Raw genomic sequence first — 20219 nt, forward strand, 5'->3', positions numbered from 1 at the left:
CTATGCACAATCCCCTTCGCATGGATTATGCCCATCCTTCTGCCATTTTAAGACACCCCTCTCCCAAATCAGGCAGGTTTGAGGGAGCCCTCCAAGGTCTCCCACCACTCCTCCCACTGCAACTCCTGCCCACGGTGGGGAGAAGGCTGCCCTCTCTATCATGCTCAGCTCCCCAGGCCTGGGGCTCCCTTCTGCCACACAATCTGCATTTAACCCTCTTAGCAGGGTGCAGGAACTGGAGATTTCTGCAAAAAGCCGAGGGCATGGCCATTCTGCATGCCCTACAGCCCCTTGGGCTCAGGGCTGGGCCGTGTCCAGCCTCCTGCCCTGCTCAATGGGACCAGACCCAGAGCTTCTCTCACATAAAACACAAAGAAGCAGAGCAGCAGTGTATTTTTCACTTCAGAGAACGGAAAATAAGCAAAGGAGCAAGTCAGCAAGCTAGGAGAAGTGGAAAGAAGGAAGAACCGTGATCAGAACCTGACTACTGAGTACAGGGCACAATAGGGGGCCAGCTGGCACCAGAGATCTAAGAGTGTTGTCAGAAACCAAAGGGGACACATGAAACGCTGTTCCACAGCTCCCCTCTTCCCCAACCGTAGCGGCGTCACACTGCACCACAAGCCCTTGTGGCAGCCCAAGAGCCCCCTCATGCCTGTGGGAGGGCTGGAGAAGGCCTTTGCTGCCAAGGAGCCGAAGCTACAGAAGACCCTGATGGCTTGTGGCCAGCATGGGAGAAGCAACACTGGGTACCTGCTGCCAGGCTCTCTTAATCAGTGCTTCCTGTCCAGCCAGGGCAGAGGGGACACACTGCCAAACCCATTTCTTCCCTTCACGTGAGCGCAGAGACGTTGAGAATGAAAAGCAAGCCCCTGCGCAGCAGGGAAGCGCACGTCAGAGGGATGGTGCCCGAGCAAGCAGCGCTCAGAGAGCACCCAAGACATGGGTTTACAGACTGCGCCAGCGCCAGACAAAGGAACTGCCAGGGCCTGGCCAGAGTTTTGTGGGGGTTTTATTAATTTTTTTTTTATTATTTTTGTGTTTTGTTTTGTTATTTTTTTTTAATACAGGCTAGCGTTGTACCCTTTGCTAAAGCTGCTGATTCTGCCACATAAACTAGAACAGAAATTTCTCAGAAATTAAGTCAGTTCCCCTCCTTGTTAATTCACTGTCTGCCTCCCAACTGAACAACGGTCTGGACTTGTGTTTGCAGAAACATTCCCTGTACAAAGTCTGACGTGCAGCTACGCTGTTCTGACTGAGGAATGAAGAAGCCGAGAGTCCATTGAACATTGGATTTTTCCCTGTACAACGTGGCCTGATTTGGAGTTTGGTCCACCAAGGACAGTGAGTTAACCGTAGAGATCATCATCATTGTCTTCACTGTAGACGTTGCCCCCGCTGCCACCTCCTGTGCCTTGGCTGGGGCCAGCGCCACCCTGGTTACCTGACGGGAACCTGCGTGCAGCGGTGCAGAAGGGGAGAGAAGAGATGCTGCTGTTCAAAAGCCTCCTTGCAGCCCAGCACCATCCCCTCCCTCCACATGCCAACACCCCGGTGCCACACAGGACAGGCAGGAGGAATGGGACGAAGCCTTAGGGCAGGTCAGGCAAAAGGCTCACACAGCTGCCGCTTGCATTAAGAGGGATGATGGACTGTGCTACCAAAGCAGCGACAACCGACCTGGAGCGCAGCCTACACCCGCCACATTGTGTAGTGGCTGCTGTACAAACTGGGAGAATGGGAAGCTACAGTGGGAGAGGGGTTTGCTACCCAGAATCCCGCAGAAAGCAGGCTCAGTGCTCTGCCTTCTCCTCACTCCCCCATGGTTACCTGAAGCTGCCAAAGCCACGGCTCTGCTGTAGAGTCTGTGCAAACATCTCATATTTCCTGATGTCATTGTCGCTGACAGAGCGGCGAGCAAAGCGCATGGCCTCCTCAAAGTGATCCCTGCGTATCTCAGGAACCGGGTCATCTTCCTCCACTTCCTGTGGCAGGACAGAGGGCCCAGGTGAGCTGTGTGCCCGAGCTCCGCAGCCCGATGGCCACCTGCAGCCTCCCTCCAGGACAGGATGCTCCAACACCCGCAAGGCAGGGGCTGGAGAGAGATGCTGCGGCAGACCGTGAGCCAGGGGCCTTCCAAGCAATAGGCACCCTAGGAGGACCTCATCCTCCCACAAGATGAGAGCAAAGAGCTCCAGCTCCACACTCTGTGTGAGAGCCCACTTGTCTCCATCTGAGGTATTCCCCCCTGTAATCATCACACCTTGCCCACGGGCAGAGGTGGGCTGCCCATCTCATGAGCAGGGAAAACTCACAGTGCCCCACTCACCATGGCAGAAGGGTTGGTCTGTCTCTCGCGTTCTCGCCTGATCTCACTCTCGATGGACTCGCGGATGGCCAGTTTGCAGGCACGCTGGCAAATTTCTGTCAGGTCAGCCCCCGAAAATCCATTGGTCATCTTAGCTAGGAAATCCAGGTCGACATCCTAGCCAAAAAAACAAAAAACAACAAAACAAAATGAGAGAGGCCTCTCCTTAATACCTTACACCCTCAGATGACAAATAGGTGTCCTGAGATCCCATGGCATCAAGGTGCTGCCTGAAATCTGGCCAATTTTGAAAAGATCAGATGTTAAGGTTCATGGTTTTGGGAAAAGTTAACCACACATGAAGTCTGACCACGCTTCCCACACACCCAGCAAGAAGCCATGAAGCAGCTGTAAATGCCTCTGCACTTGTGGATTTAGAGTATGATTTGCTCAGGACTCAGCATCAGGAGTCAAATGAAACCCTGTCAGACTGAAAATGGAGACAGGGCATGGGCAGACCAAGAAAACAAACCTCTTCCTCCCCCTTCCCCTCCACTGAGGGGATAGCACTATGACCTCCTTTGAGGTTTTCCTTCCCAAGAGTACCTAAAAAGGTAAGCTTGGGATAAAATCTTGAGCACTCACTTGACATCTGCTTTTCTCTGGCTAACTATTGGTTGCATTATTGCCTGCTCCCCAGGCAAGGGACATAGGTCTCGCCTATGGTAAGAGTTCAGCAACAATTAATTACAGAATCACAGAATCACTAGGTTGGAAAGGACCTTCAAGATCATCAAGTCCAGCCATTAATCCAGCGCCACCATGTTCCCTAAACCATGTCCTGAAGTGCCACATCCACACGTTTTTTGAACACTTCCAGAGATGGCGACTCCACCACCGCCCTGGGCAGCCTCTTCCAATGCCTGGTGGAACTCTCTTGGTGAAGAAATTTTTCCTAATATCCAATCTAAACCTCCCCTGGCGCAACTTGAGGCCATTTCCTCTTGTCCTATCACTAGTTACTTGGGAGAAGAGACCAACACCCTCATCGCCACAACCCCCTTTCAGGTAGTTGTAGAGAGCGATAAGGTCTCCCCTCAGCCTCCTCTTCTCCAGACTAAACAACCCCAGTTCCCTCAGCCGCTCCTCATAAGACTTGTGCTCCAGACCCCTCACCAGCTTCATTGCCCTTCTCTGGACACGCTCCAGCACCTCAACATCCTTCTTGTAGTGAGGGGCCCAAACCGAACACAGTATTCAAGCTGCAGCCTCACCAGTGCCAAGTACAGGGGCACGATCACTTCCCTACTCCTGCTGACCACACTATTGCTGATACAGGCCAGGACGCTGTTGGCCTTCTTGGCCATCTGGGCACACTGCCAGCTCATGTTCAGCTGGCTGTCAACCAGCACCCCCAGGTCCCTTTCCGCCGGGCAGCTCTCCAGCCACTCCTCCCCAAGCCTGTAGTGTTGCATGGGGTTGTTGTGGCCAAAGTGCAGGACCCTGCACTTGGCCTTATTAAACCTCATACAGTTGACCTCTGCCCAGCGATCCAGCCTGTCCAGATCCCTCCGCAGAGCCCTCCTACCCTCCAGCAGATCAACACTCCCACCCAACTTGGTGGTGTCATCTGCAAACTTACTGAGGGAGCACTCGATTCCCTCATCCAGATCATCTATAAAGATATTGAACAAGACCGGCCCCAGAACCGAGCCCTGGGGAACACCGCTTGTGACCGGCCACCAGCCGGATTTAACGCCGTTCACCACAACTCTCTGGGCTCGGCCATCCAGCCAGTTCCTCACCCAGCGAAGAGTAAACTTGTCTAAGCCACGAGCCATCAGTTTCTCCAGGAGAAGGCTGTGGGAGACGCTGTCAAAGGCTTTACTAAAGTCCAGGTAGACAACATCCACAGCCTTTCCCTCATACACTAGGCGGGTCATCTGGTCATAAAAGGAGATCAGGTTGGTCAAGCAGGACCTGCCCTTCATGAACCCATGCTGGCTGGGCCTGATCCCTTGGTTGTCCTGCAGATGCCCTGCGAGCACTCTCAAGACCAACCACTCCATGATCTTCCCTAGTACAGAGGTCAGGCTGACAGGCGTCACATTGGCAAGCCTCCAGTGTTCTAGGACCCCCCCTGTTAACCAGGACTGCTCATAAATGATGGAGAGTGGCTTGGCAAGCTCCTCCGCCAGCTCTCGGTACTCTCGGGTGGATCTCATCAGGCCCCATAGACTTGTGGGTGTCCAGGTGGCTTAACAGGTCCTTAACTGCTTCCTCCCGGATTATGAGGAGTATATTGTGCTCTCCATCCCCATCTTCCAGCTCAGGGGACTGAATACCCTGCGGATACCTGGACTGGCTATTAAAGACTGAGGCAAAGAATGCATTAAGTACCTCAGCCTTGTCCTCGACCTTGGAGACAACGTTCCCTGCCAGATCCAGTAAGAGATGGAGATTCTCCTTGCCTCTCTTTTTGTTGTTAATATATTTGTAAAAACATTTTTTATTATCCTTTACGACTGTGGCCAGACTGAGCTCTAGCTGGGCTTTTTTGCCTTTCTAATTTTGTCCCTGCTTGACCTAACGAGATCCTTGTACTCTTCATGAGTTGCCTGGCCCTTCTTCCAGAGGTGATAAACTCTCCTCTTTTCCCTGAGTCCCAGAAAAATCTCCCTGTTCAGCCAGGCCGGTCGCCTTCCCCGCCAGCTCTTCTTATAGCACTTGGGGACTGCCTGCTCCAGTGCCTTTAAGATTTCCTTCCTGAAGGCTGTCCAGCCTTCCTGGACCCCTTTCTCCTTCAGGACTGTCTCCCAAGGGACTCTCTCAACCAGTGACCTGAACAGGCCAAAGTCTGCCCTCCGGAAGTCCATGATAGCAGTTTTGCTGACCCCTCTCCTTACTTCCCTCACAACCGAGAATTCTATCATGTCGTGATCGCTAAGCCCAAGACGGCCTCCGACCACCACATCTCTCACCAGTCCTTCTCTGTTTGTAAACAGCAGGTCCAGCAAGGCACAGTTCCTCTTCAATTTCCATTTCCCACCCCCACATTCTACATTTACTTTTCTTTCACAGTACAAGAGTCTTTTCCACCTTGCCATAACAGGCTTTCCTGTTCCCGCACCATGGGCAAAGCTCCACTCTGTGACAAAGACCTGCTGTGCTTACACACCAACACCCAGCTTTGTTGATACCTAGCCTCAGAGCTCAAGCCCTCCCCTATCTCTTCATTTTCACCCTTCAGGGACTGAATGTTTCCCAGCTCCATACCACATGGAGCAGTCACCTGGCCCTCTACTCTGTCCCCAGCTTGTGAGGAGCACATGCAGCATGCAGCAAACCCAAGTCGGATGCAGTCAGGGTGCAGATCATACCTTGGCAACTGGCGATTTCCTCAGGTTGGCCTTAAGAATAGCAACCCGGGACTTCTCGTCAGGCAGGGGGATGTAGATGAGTTGATCCAGGCGGCCGGGGCGCAAGATGGCTGGGTCGATGATGTCTGGCCTGTTGGTGGCACCAATGATGAAGACATTCTTCTTGGTGGACATGCCGTCCATCTCTGTCAGGATCTGGTTGATGACGCGGTCTGCAGCACCACCACCATCACCAATATTCCCACCTCGAGCCTTTGCAATGGAGTCCAGCTCATCAAAGAAGAGCACACAAGGGGCTGCTTGGCGGGCCTACAAAAAGCAAACGAGAAGAATTACCCCATTTCAATACCACCCAGCAAGGAGCACAGTGATTTCACACTAAGCCTACTCTACCGTTAAAGCAGTTCGGAGGAGTACCAGCGTGCTGCTGCTGCAAGGAGACCTTGGAGGAGCTGCTCCAGAACAGTCTCCTGCCACACAAACCCTCAGTTAAGTTCTCCTCAACAGCAAGCTGCATTTCTCCAAAGCTGGGAGCATTGTGAGCCAGGCAGAAGAGTGGTAACTCCAGTGACTGGAGGGAAAGCCAGAGCCCATCTGCCTGGACCAGAACTCTCCCTCTGCAAGATCTGGGGACGTCAATTGGTTATTTAGGTACTCAAGGCATATCAAGTACATGAGATATATCCAATGGAAGGGGGAAATCCAACCGTTGTCTTCAGCTACCTAATGGGTAGTTGTAGGGACAAGGGAGCTCGACCTTTCTTCAGGGTGTGCAGTGAAAGGATGAAAGACCACAGGCACGAATGGCTGCAGAGGAAATTCCAGTTACAAATGAGGAGAAAAAAATTCTTTGCAGTAAGAGCGCTCAAACACTAGCACACAGACCCAGAGAGGCCAGGGATTCTCCACCCTTTAGCACATGTTCAGAACACAAGGCCCTGAGCAACCTGATCAAATTTCCAAGTTATGTCCCTGCTCCCTACAAACAGCTGGACCAGATGGCCTCTGAGGTACCCTCCCAACCTAAATTTTTCTCTCACCCTCCTCTACTCTTTCAGCACCTTCCCTGACCACAAGAGTGAGGATTCCCAGGATAATCTGGGCAGATAACTCCTGGGACAGGAGGTCACACTATCTATGGGGTAACTGGGCAGTAGAAGTGAGTTGCTTTCTAAGCGATGTATATTGCAGGACAAGGACCCATTTGAAAATCCGTAGATCATGACAGCTAATGAGATGTCAAGGTAAGTTTTATGGGAGCAGAGGGTATCTATGCCACCCTAACACTAGCTTCACTGCTAAGGCACCGGGGCATTTATCATCCTGCAACAACAGATGCAAATTGCAGCCAGAGAAAACAGTTCCAGTAGCTATGCTGCCAAAGAGGATTAACTCCCTAACACCAGGAAAGCATCCCCAGCTCTCAGTGCAAGTGGGGAAAACACGGAAGACACAAACAAGAACCAGGCCAGTAAGACAGACGCAGCGGAGACAATGTTCTAGGGGTACCTCAGCACAAATATAGCACAAGGAGTAGAAGAAACACTTACCTTGTCAAAGATCTCGCGCACGTTGGCTTCAGACTCGCCAAACCACATGGTGAGCAATTCTGGCCCCTTGATGGAAATGAAGTTTGCCTGGCACTCATTGGCAATGGCTTTGGCCAGCAGTGTCTTACCACAACCAGGTGGCCCGTAGAACAGAACCCCTTTTGATGGGGTCATACCAAATTTGAGGAACTTGTCTGGGTGCTCCACAGGATACTGAAGGAGAACAAAACAAACACCTCTTGTGATGAGCCAGAACAGGCCTGTTCCTTAGAATCACAGAATGGTTTGGGTGGGAAGATCACTTAGTCCAACCTCTCTGCCATGGGCAGGAACATCTTTTACTAGATCAGTTTTGTCCCTCCTCCTACCAGAAACACTACCTGAGATTTCTGGTGGGTTAAATACAAGATTCTGCCTGTTCAGTGCCACTGGAGTTTTTAAATGGATACTGGTTTGAAAAGCATCACAGCTAAATTGGAAAGCTGCCTTAAACAGCCTATTCACCTCTAAGAACTAAGTACCAGCTCAGGTAGTTTTCCAGGACACTTAACCCCAACTTCACTCTGCCCTGCAGAAGCAAAAGGGAACAGCTCATTATCTAACCTATTCACTCTGCCCTCCAAAGACATGCAAGGTGTCTGATGTGAGCATTTATCCTCAGCAATGAGGTCAGAGATAGGCGATGATTTTAACATGAGAAAATTAAGACTGAAAATTGGGTTCTTTTATTCACAGACAGGATGTTTCTACAGTGCCAACAGAAAGCAGGAGCATATAAAATCCAAACGATGCCAACGCAGCCACCAGGAGTTTACACAGACCATTCATGGCTTTTTGTCCCAGCCTTTCCCTTCACAGAAGGCTTCAGAATTACTTCTCACCTGTCCCTGTGCTCACACTGATGGGAAGCCCTTCAGAGGCTCTCTGCATGAGAATCTTCATCCACTTTCTGGCATATGAAGCCACAACATAAGAGGATGCTCAGCAGTGGTCCCACTGCTGGTCTCCACTTAAGAGAAGCAGAACTGCTAATGTTTCTGCTTGTAGCAAACACCCACCCATGATGACACTGTAGACCTAGCTAAGGAAAGCCCGATGCTGCTTCCCAGCACCTTCCTCTCCAAGTTCAGTAAGATGGAACAGCATGGTATTTTTAGTCCATTACAAGCAAATACCATTAAAACCTCTGCATTTAGCCTGTTCACATTCCCAAATGTGAATGGGAATTCTGGATTTTATTATTATAAATTGTTATTCAAGCTGACCAGGCAAAAATCTGTTGGAAATCCTTACCTGTACAAGCTCCTGGAGTTCTCTCTTTACATCTTCTAGACCACCAATATCTTCCCAGGTAACTTGTGGCACCTCCACCACAGTCTCGCGAAGAGCAGAAGGGTTGCTCTGGCTCAGAGCCCACTATCATTAGAAGAAATGGCATTGTATGAATTCTAACACATTACATTCACTTGCTTCAGATAAGCAATTAGACATTGCACCCAAAAGAACGAGGGGCACTCCTGCATTACCCTGAAGTCATCCATGGTCACAGCCAGCGAGTTCATTACTTCAGCATCAATAGTTTCATCTTCTAGGTCTATGAGATCCATCTTCTTTCTGATAGCCTGAAGAGCAGCTTCTGAGCAAAGAGCAGCCAAGTCAGCACCAACATGGCCATGGGTCTCGTTCGCCACCTGAAAGCAGAGTACTGACTATGACTCACAGGGATACAAGCAAGCGCCCTGCAAGGGCAATGCATGCTCTGGTCACTCACTGGGAGCTGCAACAAAGCTCTGGAGGACAGGAACATCTGTGCTTTGCTGCGGATTCAAGGCAATTGCTACCACATATTTAACGGGCAAAGACACCGCTGTTCCACCTCCTACTCGAGATCAAAGCTGCAACTGGAATTCAGATGGTATGCAGAAAAATAACCATCAGCACTGCAGATCTTCATTCAGGACAGATATTACAGAAACCATCCAGTTTACATGTGGTGTCCAGTGTCATCACATTGCTCACCAGCTCTGCATGAGCTGTTCCAGGCTCGCTTTACTTTCAGAGAGAATGCCACAGCAAACAAACCCAGGAGGACAGTGGCAAGGCACTTCCAGACTAGACTGATACATTTGTCTCACTTAGCCACGCCATTCTTAACTAGCGAGTGAGGATTTTTGGTCACTGGTAAACTAGTCAGAAGGAAGCCCAGAGATCACACATTCACTCAGTTTCACACTGTCCTAAAGGAGCAACTAATTTACGCGACAAGCCTTAACAACTCTTCCACTACAAGAGTGGAAAACAGAGCATCGGAAACGTCTGTCTGCAGAGACAAGCTCTCCTAATAGCACGCTACTCACCTGTTCCAGATCCACGTCATCAGCCAGTTTCATATTTTTTGTGTGGATCTGCAGGATCTCCAAGCGCCCAGTGGCATCTGGGATACCGATATCTACCTCTCTGTCAAAACGACCTGGGGAGTACAAAACATACGTTGAGCTGCTGATTCTGCAAACTAGAGGAGCTGCAGTTGCTGCCTTCCTCTGCCTGAACAACATGATGACAAGCCACAAACACATACAATTTCAGAAAATGCGAGAGCTTTGGGTTTCTCATCTATCAGCACAGTAGCAGAGTCAGATCAGAGAAGGAGGAAAGGCTTTAACCATTTAGGGAAAGTGAGACTACTGTACTAACTAGAGTTCAAGATTATATGACTCAGAGGATTGTTAGTTTAGTAACTTTTTCTGAGCCTCATTTATAGGAGGATATGCTTCCCCAAACCAACATACCATGAGACATTTTTCTTTATTTCTACCTTTGTGTCCTCTCAGCACAAGAGTCTGCAAATACTGAGAGATTCAACTTTTCAGAACTTTCATAGCAGTACCCAAGTGATGAAAAACATGAACTGCCCCAGAACTACCTGCAGAGGTAGGAAACCTAGGTATTATTGCAATATTTACTACAGCATGTACACCTATCATGTGCCTCTAGCCATAGCTGTGCATTCAAATGCCTCACTACACATTAAGAGGCCTTTTTCCCCTGCATACTTGACTGGTTTGCTATTACAGACTTTACCAACTGGTCATACGCCAGGTGTTCACTCACACTGCAAAGTTTCAAACACCTGAATCTCAAACTACAGCACCTCTCATCAAGAGAAATCAGACAATTCAGAGCATTCTGCAGCTTAAGGCATGAACATCCCCTTAAGGCTTTACTCCTTGTTTGTCCTTAAAATAGCTTCACCTAATTGAGGCCACCACACTTTTCTACTTCAAAGTATTTTTTTATTTCTACAAGTTCTAACCTAATACGGCACAGAAAATTATACCAAAGGCTAGAATCCTAGAAATTAATTTCAAAACAAGCAGCTGGAGACAAGTGAATAGTTTGTGACACACAGAAGATGTTTAGTATTAATTTCTGCTCAATCCTTCCAAGACCACTGAAGCACAATATGTGATACACAAACAAGAGACTGCAATCATGGTTACCAAATCGCCTGAGTGCTGGGTCGATGCTGTTCGGTCTGTTGGTAGCTGCCATAACAATCACATGTGCTCTCTGTTTCAGTCCATCCATAAGAGTCAACAGCTGAGACACTATGCGACGTTCCACCTCTCCGTGTGTCTGTGGAGAGAGTGTTTGCAGTTAGACAAAAAGGTCTACAACACAGCACAGGAGCTAATACTGCACCAGAGCAGACAGGACAGCCACGAGCTGTTAAGAAACATGTTGTACTATATCTGATTTTTTTCACATCCAACTGAAATCAGGTGCTAAGTTAAATACTGCTTTACCCTGTAGTCAAATGCAGACATTCATGCCAGCGGCTACCAAAAAGGATGCACCTCTTTACCTTCTACAGGCTTTCTTTACCTTCTCTCTCTTGGGAGCAATAGCATCCAGTTCATCAATGAAGATGATGGCAGGAGCATTCTTCTCTGCTTCTTCAAAGGCTTTCCTTAGGTTACTCTCAGACTCACCAGCCAGCTTGCTCATTATCTCAGGACCTGAAAAACAGCAGCACTGTGGCACCCAGAAGAGAGGCAGCTAGCCCCAAGGCATGGTGCTGAAATTTTTTTAGTACAACGTTCACACAGGAGACACTGTATTTCAAGCCAAAGCAAATACTATCAACAAGGTTCACGAAATTTGCAGCTGAACAGGCAAGAACAGCATGCAGAATTACTTTCTATCATTATTCTGGTGTTTCTAGTTTACTCTAACAGAATGCAGTGCTAGTCAATGAGCTACCTTTAGCTGCTTCTTTCCTTACCCTATTTCACACTTGGTGAGCTTCTCTGTAATGTGCCACCACACACTGTTAATGCCAGTCCTAGCTTGCAAGAGAAGCAATCGAATTATATGGTGATGAATTACCAGGGCAGGGAAGGAAAAAGCTGTAAGATACTGAAGCTGCCTTTGGCTTACATTACACAGGTATACATTTACCTCTGTGAGATCCTATCATTTTTTTTAAAAAAACAACAAAAGAAAAAAAAAAAAACAACAAAAAACCCCAAACCCCATCTCAACGAACAAATAAAAAAAATTAACACACATGTAAGCACATCAATTCCAGAAGGAAGGACATCATTCCCCCGAGATCTACAATTGGTGAACACTAGTGCAGGCTTACAGATTTATTCTGTTTTTACAGATTTTTCCATCAATGCTGATGGGAATGGCAATGAAGGGAAAATATGCTTCTAAAGATCCAAGAAAAAGAAACCTGACTCTCAGGAGTGCAAAGCTGCTAGCTGACTGAAGCGCACCAGCTGCAGAGCCACTGGTGCGGGCTAAGAGTATTTCATTACAAGTTACTCACCAGTTCATACCAGCTCTGTCTACAACACCGCCTGCAGCTCCAGGCTTGGGACCAACAGACAGAGAATGCATCACTAGCTCTGACAATGTTATTTTTATTATGCAATAGAAGTACAAGTGTCTAAAGAAATGGCTGGCTCATTAGCATTCAGCGACAGCTTCCACACACTTTAGGAAGCATATGACAAGGGCGGCATATGGTTAAAACCAGCCCATTTACATCTGATACCTCGAGATACAAAGCAAGCCACTTCCACTGGTCACTGCTACGTTGTGCTATACGTTCTTTTGCGATCATCTTCATGGGCCTACGATTGAAATCAGAAAAACAAAGCAGCACTCCCTAATATGTTCAGCTATTCCAGCACTGACTACAAAATGGGACAGAACAGCAGTGAGGAAAATCAGAATCTGGTCCTTACCAGACATAAACCAGTAACCACCTCAGCTGCTGCAGGTGAGAGTTATCAATAGGAGGTTGTATGACTTGTAGCTAAGCCCCAAGTTTAGCTATAACTAACTAATGAATTAGCTTTCAGGAAAGTTCCTCTCAATTCATGTTATGTGAAACAGAACAGGTCTTGTGGCTTACTTGAGCAGAAAGAGAAATCCACAGCTGATCAGCTTCTTTTCTGAATGGAACATGGTAGCAGCAACAGAAACAAGCGTCCTGCACCCATATACTTAGAATAATCTCACCACTTCACTGTAAGCTCTGCCATCACCAACATAAGTGAACACGCTGCCAGACAGACTTCAAGTCCTTGCATTGCAAAATGGCCTTCCAACCACCCTGCTACAACACAACCAAGCTTAAGGGAAATGCCACTACAGATGCTTCCATACAAATGGCCTCTAAGTCTCCCCAGAGGCACACTTGAAAGAGGTAAAGAAGGATGTCAGAGAGACAACGTGGCTCTACAAGCCCTGTTAATACCATTCATTACCAGAAGATGGATGAATAAGCACACAGCAGATCTAGGGCCAAAGCAGCCACAAAACTTACCATTGATCAGGAAGAAGAAAGCCCCCGTTTCGTTGGCCACTGCTCGGGCAATCAGTGTTTTACCAGTGCCGGGAGGACCGTACAGCAGGATCCCACGTGGAGGCTGAGGACAAAGGCAAGAGACTGAGGTGGTGAGCTAGTGCTTAAGTAGCTTCAGAGTGAAATTTTAAGTATTTCATAAAGCCAGTCCAAAATTGTGATGCAAACTCATGAAAACAGCTGCCATCCCAGCATTGCTATCAACACCCTTACTACTTTGCATGACACACAAACAAAAGCCTTGCCAGTAACTGACAGCACTGATTCAAAGCATCACTCCGCTCTACAAGTTGCCAGTACTTTAATCTGTGTCCAAAACAGGTAAGGAAATACTTTCCTAACACCAGCATTAAAAAAACCCACAAATTACTTATCTGCCCCCACCTCCCCAGTGCCTCATAAACCTCTGAGACCAAGAGTCATCTACAAGGGTAAGCACACTCATCCACTTGGTGCACAACGGAGGCTTACCTTCACCCCTATGGCCTTGAAGAGCGCAGGGTGTCGGAGAGGAAGTTCCACCATCTCTTTGATTTGAGCCAGCTGCTTCCGGCAGCCACCAATGTCATCATAGCCCACTTCATTCAGTGACTCCTCTTCATCCTATCCGGAAGGAAATTTATTAAACATTTCAGTGAAAACAATAGTTCAACAACACCTCCCAGTCTACAGAAGCCAGGAACCTGGGTTGCTGCTCATGGACATTTCTTCGCTTTCTTGAGATTCTCACTTTCAAGTCTTCCTGGTGTCTTCTACAATTTTTTCTTAGCTCTGTCTTTCCAGACTTACAAAAGGAATTGTCTGCATGTACCTAGACCTCACCGAAGCCCACCCTCTTGAGTGACAGCCTCTGCTGCCAGGTTCGCTACAGACTCTAGCAGAAAAAAAGCTCTGGGACCATCTGATATGGCTAACAAAGACAGCAATAGACAAAGCAGCTCAGTATAAAATATGGTTATTCCTTAAACGGTAAGTGATACCTCTAACTACTTGACATACCCTAGCTACGATACAATTCTTAGACGTAGTGTTGTCTTTTGGGATTGACTCAAAGTAACAGATAATCTTAAGATGCACACATGTGGGTAAGATCAAGAGTAACAAACTCTTCCAGTATAGCCCTACAGCATCCATTCATTTGGCTGTCCAAATCTCTGCTGACCTTAGCCATCTGTAACATTAGGCCACACTAATAAAACAACACAGCCTGGAATCTCAGAGGGGCTCAGTCCAAGCCCCACAAATAGGAAGTACTGCTTCAAGCAGGTAACTCAGGGTCTGGCCCTATCAAGAACTGAAGGTCTCCAGGTTTGAAGATTCCTGCCCTCTCTCGGCCCTGCTCCAGAGTTGAGGGAAACCTTTTTCATAGTATCTACTGAGAATTTCTCTTGATCCAGCTTATAACACTGCCTCTAGTCCTGTCCCTCGGCACAGCCTTTAGAAGAGCCTGGTCATCTACCCCTTCACATTAGGCATTGCCAGTAAGCCTGACTCTTTGCCCGCCCTTCTCCAGACTGCATCATCTCACTCTCCCAGGCCTTCCTCATTCATTCCGACCTCCAGCTCCTCATCATTTTGGCAACCTTGGCTGAATGTGCTCCTGTTTGTCTCTGCTGTGACCTGAAGAGGCCAAACTGGACTCATCTAGTGCCCAGATGCAGTCTCACAAGTGTCACATAGAGGTGAATTTTTCAGAAGGCAGCTAACTACAGACCAGCACTCACACCGATTTGCAGGTGGTAAAAAGGCAGTGGGTGAAGCATGCAACTGCCTTAGCTCATTTATCTGAGATTTCCTACTCTGTAACACTAAGGTAGCCAAGCACAGACAAGCCACTCAGGTTGCCTCAAGCTAGATACCTTAAAGGACTAGGGCGGGGGGGGAGGGGAGGAAGCGGATTAAAAATCAACCATTCTGGGATTTCAAATTTCTCACTGAAAAAGCACTGATCGTTGTTTTCTCATGTGGCATGAAATTTAGCAACATTGTAAGCCCTCCCTGCTATGGATCAAGGGAACTTCGGAATTAAAAGATACATCTAAGTCCAGTATGAGACATCTGGAAGCAGATGCAAAACCAGCTGCTGCCAAAGTATGGCATCTTGTCAGCAAACCTACGCACTGGTGCTGTGTCAGCATATGAGGAAGGACATGAGTACGCCTCTCTGACGACCTTCAGCAGCAGCTCACCTCCTGAGACCAGCTTCTAACCATTACACTTGATACACTTGCCAAAACAAGAACTGCACGCACTGCTGCTATCAAGGACTATCACCAAAACACCAAGATTCTGGACAGCGAGGATTCAGTAGGAGAACTGTGCGGCAGGATTCTGCTCACCTCTCGTTTGATGGGCTCTCCTTCACAATGGATCACTGTGTCCGGAGCCACTATGCAGTACGGACTTGGATCTGTCTCCACCACTTTGAACTCCACTGCACGCATTCCTCCACGCACCAAGAAGATGTCACCTGTAAAACCCCACACTTCAAGCAGCCTGCTGCAACCGAGGTCTGCAAAATGTCGACCCTTGTGCTACCGACATCCCCAGAGGACAAAGAAGTGGGTTACACAGGCATACACTGCTGGCATTTTTAACACTGCTCTGCATTTTCAACTCCAGAGCTGCAGGTACTATGACTACCCAAGCACCATTTACATGCGCAGCAGTTCAAGTTCTCAAATTTCATCCAGAAACAAACAGCAAACAAAACCAGCAAACAATAGAAAAGAATACCCTGCCTAAATACAAAACACAAAGGCAAGGAATCACATTTCTTTTCCATTCAGTTTCGATTTAAGATTTCTAAAACAGGCAAAAAGTGCTAACTAAATAAAAATTAATTTTGAAGTTATTAAAACTAGGTGTTACTAGTTATAACTGGTTGTCTCCAGAAGCAGAATAATGTATAATGCTGCACTATGATTTCTGTCTAAACTGGGCTACAGAAGCTGGATAACTCCAACTTGTGTTTATATTGTATTAGGACCTATTTGTTCCAGCAGAAGTGCTACCAGCACAACCCTAAAAGTGCATTTGGTTTTCTAAGCACTCTCCCCGTTATTAATTAAATTACTTCAAAGAAGTGAATTTAGTTAGAGTGCCAGCTGGTATATCCAGCCAATTCATTAATACGTGGGCAACCCCCCAATTCCACCAAGTGTTAACAACGTAGTTTAATGAAATTTTCTCCTGCATTCTATGTGAGCCTTTTCTGATGCTCTCCCATCTCATGTAGCAAAAAAAATGCAGGAGAACTACCAAGCTCCTCTGCCAGACAGCAGCAGATATCACCCTTTCTTGTGAAGATTAGGAAAAAATTAAATCAGCACCAGCAAAATCTCACTCTATGGATGTCAGCCTAATGCTTTGCAGAGATCTGTGCCAGCTTCTAAAAATTCTCTTTATTCATTCCCAGGACTAGCTCACACTCGCTTCCTTCAAGACTTCAATAACAGGCACTATTACCTTTCCTGATGGGTCTGTATGCTTCCAGGAAGTACGGCTTGAGATAGACCTCAAACAGATTCCCTGTGATCCCTTCTACCGTGTCATCAATTGGCAGCACATGGATACGTTTGCCATATTTCACATCTGGGCAAGGTTGGATGCTGCAACAGAAAAAAACTCCCGTTAGCTACATCATGTTGGACTTACATGGAAAAGGCAGTGATATCCCTTCCCAGGCCAGTACCAATGCCAGAAAGGACCTTCTGAAGCCTTTGGTGAGACTTCCCACCTGCAAAAGAACATTTCAATGCTGACAAGGCGAAAATCATGCCCATCAGGAGCTAGCCTTCACAACACACACCTTCCTTCACTCCTCTCAGCCCTATCCAAAGCCACTGGGGAGTTTCATACCTTCTTTCTACCCCCTGCTCTTCTGCAGCCCCCCTCACTATCCCCAAAACACATTCACAAGTTACTAATGCTGCCTAAAGATGTGTGAGAGCCACAACCTAACTTTTGTTTCAACAAGGAGCTACTGATGAACCAGCTGCAAGGGAAAGGGAGCCAGGGGAAGCTCTTTTTTCCTTCATTTCTCTCTCATAACCTGCTCCAGAGAGCAGAGTTCCTGTTGCTGATAACCCCTATTGTGAGCAAAGGCTCTCACAGTACCAACCAGGGGTAACCAGCTTGCAGCCAGGTGCCTGTCAGTCACACTTGCTGCAGGCTGACATTTAGGTTAAAGTCCTAAGGCTCCTTCTCCTTTTTAAAATACAAACTTCAGTTGTTATTTTGCAGTGTAGGCCAACAGCCTACTGTAGCAATAACTCAGAGTATCAGGCTGCGGCAGGAAGTTCAAACTGGCTCTGCCAGCTAAGAAAAACCCATGTGGAATAAGCATGTGACTTCTCATACGTGACTTTGCTCAAGGCTCTTAATAGCTTCTTTTACCCCATGCCTTACAGAGAGGCTATAGCAGAAGGGTAAAAGAAAAAAAAAAAGACAGACTGCCCCAGAAGTAAAGCAGTTGACAGATCACAAGCAGGAAGCAATTAGCACATGAATTTGGATTTTGGCAGAAACCAGGCCACAGAATGTAACACAATACGCAGTTAAAGATCAGCAAGAAACTCTTGAGGACAAGAGATGTGAAAATTCTCTGACCCTTGCAACAAAGCTAAGGCAATCAATAATACATTTGGGGTGCTGAGAACCAGTACAGACACAGTCCCAGCAGAGAAGGGGAGAGCACATGCTGAACTGTCACACTAGAAAGGACTCTCAACAGTAACCTCACATCAGGTTAAAGTAAGGATTCACCTTTATTTTAAATCTACAGACTGGGTCAAAGCACTGTTCTGTTCCAACTACAGTGGTGTTTAAAACTTGCATTTTCTAGTGGTAGAAGGATGTGTGGAATAGCCTCACTCCTCTCCTTTACAAAGTCTGTTCAAAACACATTTTCCATTTAAGGATTATTCCAGAGATCACCCTGAGAACTCTCGTGTCAGAAACCAGGCTCCAGAACATCCAAGACTAGGACAGTGCTCAGGAGGAGGAGCTGTTAGCTATCCCATATTTAAGCCTACAAACTAGCATTTTTGTGTTTAAGAAATGCTCACACCTTTTTCCCCCCCGCTCCCATCACAGAATGGAATCTGTCTCCTGTAATCAGAGATGTACACTTCAATGTTTTTCCTCTACTTTCTACAAGCATTGCACAAAAAAATTCCTGCAACTTTTTAAGCATTCTGAATTTTAAAATTATCTGTATAACAAAATCGGAATATAAACATCCTTTGTGAATTTTTAACCTTGCTTTTTGACCGCTTCGTGTTTTTGTCACTCACTTCTAGCAAGTTTTAACTTCTGTTTGTCACAGGGCAGCTCAGATGCTATGAGATTAATTATAATGTTGCTTAATGCCTTCCACAATTAACACTGCAGGCATTAAAAATTTAGACAACAATAATTTGCGAGTTCACCTGACAACGAAATTTGGGAAGACGACCGTGACAACAGGGAGATGAAATGAACCACTCAATTTAATTACAGGACCTGGGCTTGGGAAGGTCCTGAAAAGACTTTAAGAATCTTTAGCATAATTTTCTAGTATTAATCTGAGTACGCAAACAGCCAGAAACACATAAAAAAGTAAATGGAGATCCCCAATGTTAAGACACACACTTGAAAACATTTCTGTGACCTCTTCTGGAAGATGTAAGGTTCCTGCAGACCCTGCCTCTGCTACTGAACTCAATCAATTCAGAGCCAGCACACACATTTAGGCAACCCAGGAGTATGTAACAGTTAGCAAACAAGTCCTCACCTGATCACGTCACCCAGGCGCACTCTCAGGTTGTTGCGAACAACCCTATTCATGCGAATCTTCTCATCTGAGCAGGTGTCATCTGACAGAACAATGCAGACAGCTTCTCTCCGCTTCTTTCCTTTTAGCAGAACAGTGTCTCCCCTGAACAGCTGCAATTCATCCATTTTTGCCTGAAAACAGTAACAGTATTAGAACAAGCTTTTGACAAAACAAGAATTCAAGCATTTAAAGGGCAGTTACTTGACTTTGGAGAATTACATCTTGGAAGCAATATACTAAATCCACAAGGACAGAAGCTCCCACTATGCTGGTCAAGAGCTAATCCTGAAGCCAGACTAAGGGCACAAGCTCAACTGAATCCGACAAGTTGAGAATCAAAATATATTTTATCATGGGAGGGTGTTAGAAAACAAGACAACCCACTTCTTGCACTTGTCACTGCTGCAGCTTCTGACACCAATACTTAGTTCATGTTGCAAAGCTACATTTCAAGTTAGTAACAGCAACAGCTTGCAAATTACCAGATTAAATGCTTTGCTTTTATAGATGACACACCTGGGACAGTGACACAACACTGTTGTCTTCATTGATGGCTTCATCAACAATTAACCGATTGGGCCTGTTCTTCTGCTTCAGAATAGCAGTCGATAAGTCATCCGCTTTAGAACTGGTGAAGAAAACAGAAGTTACGAGTCTGATACTGCTCCCCCCTTGTTTTCATCACCGTTTTCTACAGGTTTCTTTGCTGCCTTGTCATTTAGAAACTATACTTGTTTGTAGGACAAAGGAGAACACTTTTCCCAGGCACCAGTTGCAGGAGCTCAAAGCGCAGCATTTTCTGTCAGTAATTATAACTACTTTGCTAGCCTGAAATGGAAATAGCTATGAAGCTATCTCTGAAAATAAGTGGTCTGTGAGATGTTGCTGACCGTAAGATGTTTTGCCTAAAAGAATTAGTCAGGCTCATCTGAAATCACATGTAACCACTGCCACCAAATCAAAAGTTCAAGTCTATTTGGTGTCAAATCCCAGATAAATAGGGGAATTAAAGGACAATGCTGCAGCTCCCCTGACAGGAAGAGTAGTAAGAGTTTAGCCTGTCGAGGTCTATTAGTTAAACCTAGCAAGCCAGTAGAAATATTCAAGTGCTCCTGAAAAATGGGGTTTTCTTTTTAAATATAAGCATCTTTCCATAATACCTTAACAGCAGTCACTGCAGCTCTAGCCCACCACACAACAAGAAATGTGGCAGATAATTCGTTTGCCTTGACAAAATGAAGCAAATCAAACAGCAAAGAAATGGAAGAAAGGCAGATTA

General features: G+C 46.7%; 1 protein-coding gene across 1 annotated transcript; it reads right to left on the reverse strand.

Annotated features, from left to right (window-relative positions):
• Positions 1 to 693: 693 nt before the first annotated feature.
• Positions 694 to 19071, reverse strand: VCP (valosin containing protein). Its single transcript, XM_082013778.1, has 15 exons — positions 18899 to 19071; positions 16591 to 16733; positions 15462 to 15592; positions 13594 to 13725; positions 13084 to 13186; positions 11127 to 11260; positions 10742 to 10877; positions 9599 to 9711; positions 8768 to 8932; positions 8535 to 8657; positions 7242 to 7454; positions 5692 to 6000; positions 2333 to 2488; positions 1834 to 1988; positions 694 to 1458 (listed from the first exon to the last, which is right to left on the reverse strand). Exons 1-15 carry the CDS (start codon positions 19063 to 19065, stop codon positions 1353 to 1355), a joined length of 2286 nt encoding a protein of 761 aa, XP_081869904.1. The 5' UTR covers positions 19066 to 19071; the 3' UTR covers positions 694 to 1352.
• Positions 19072 to 20219: the final 1148 nt, after the last annotated feature.

This window comes from Phaethon aethereus (genome assembly GCF_964289735.1).
Source record: "Phaethon aethereus genome assembly, chromosome: Z".
Lineage (NCBI taxonomy): Eukaryota > Metazoa > Chordata > Aves > Phaethontiformes > Phaethontidae > Phaethon > Phaethon aethereus.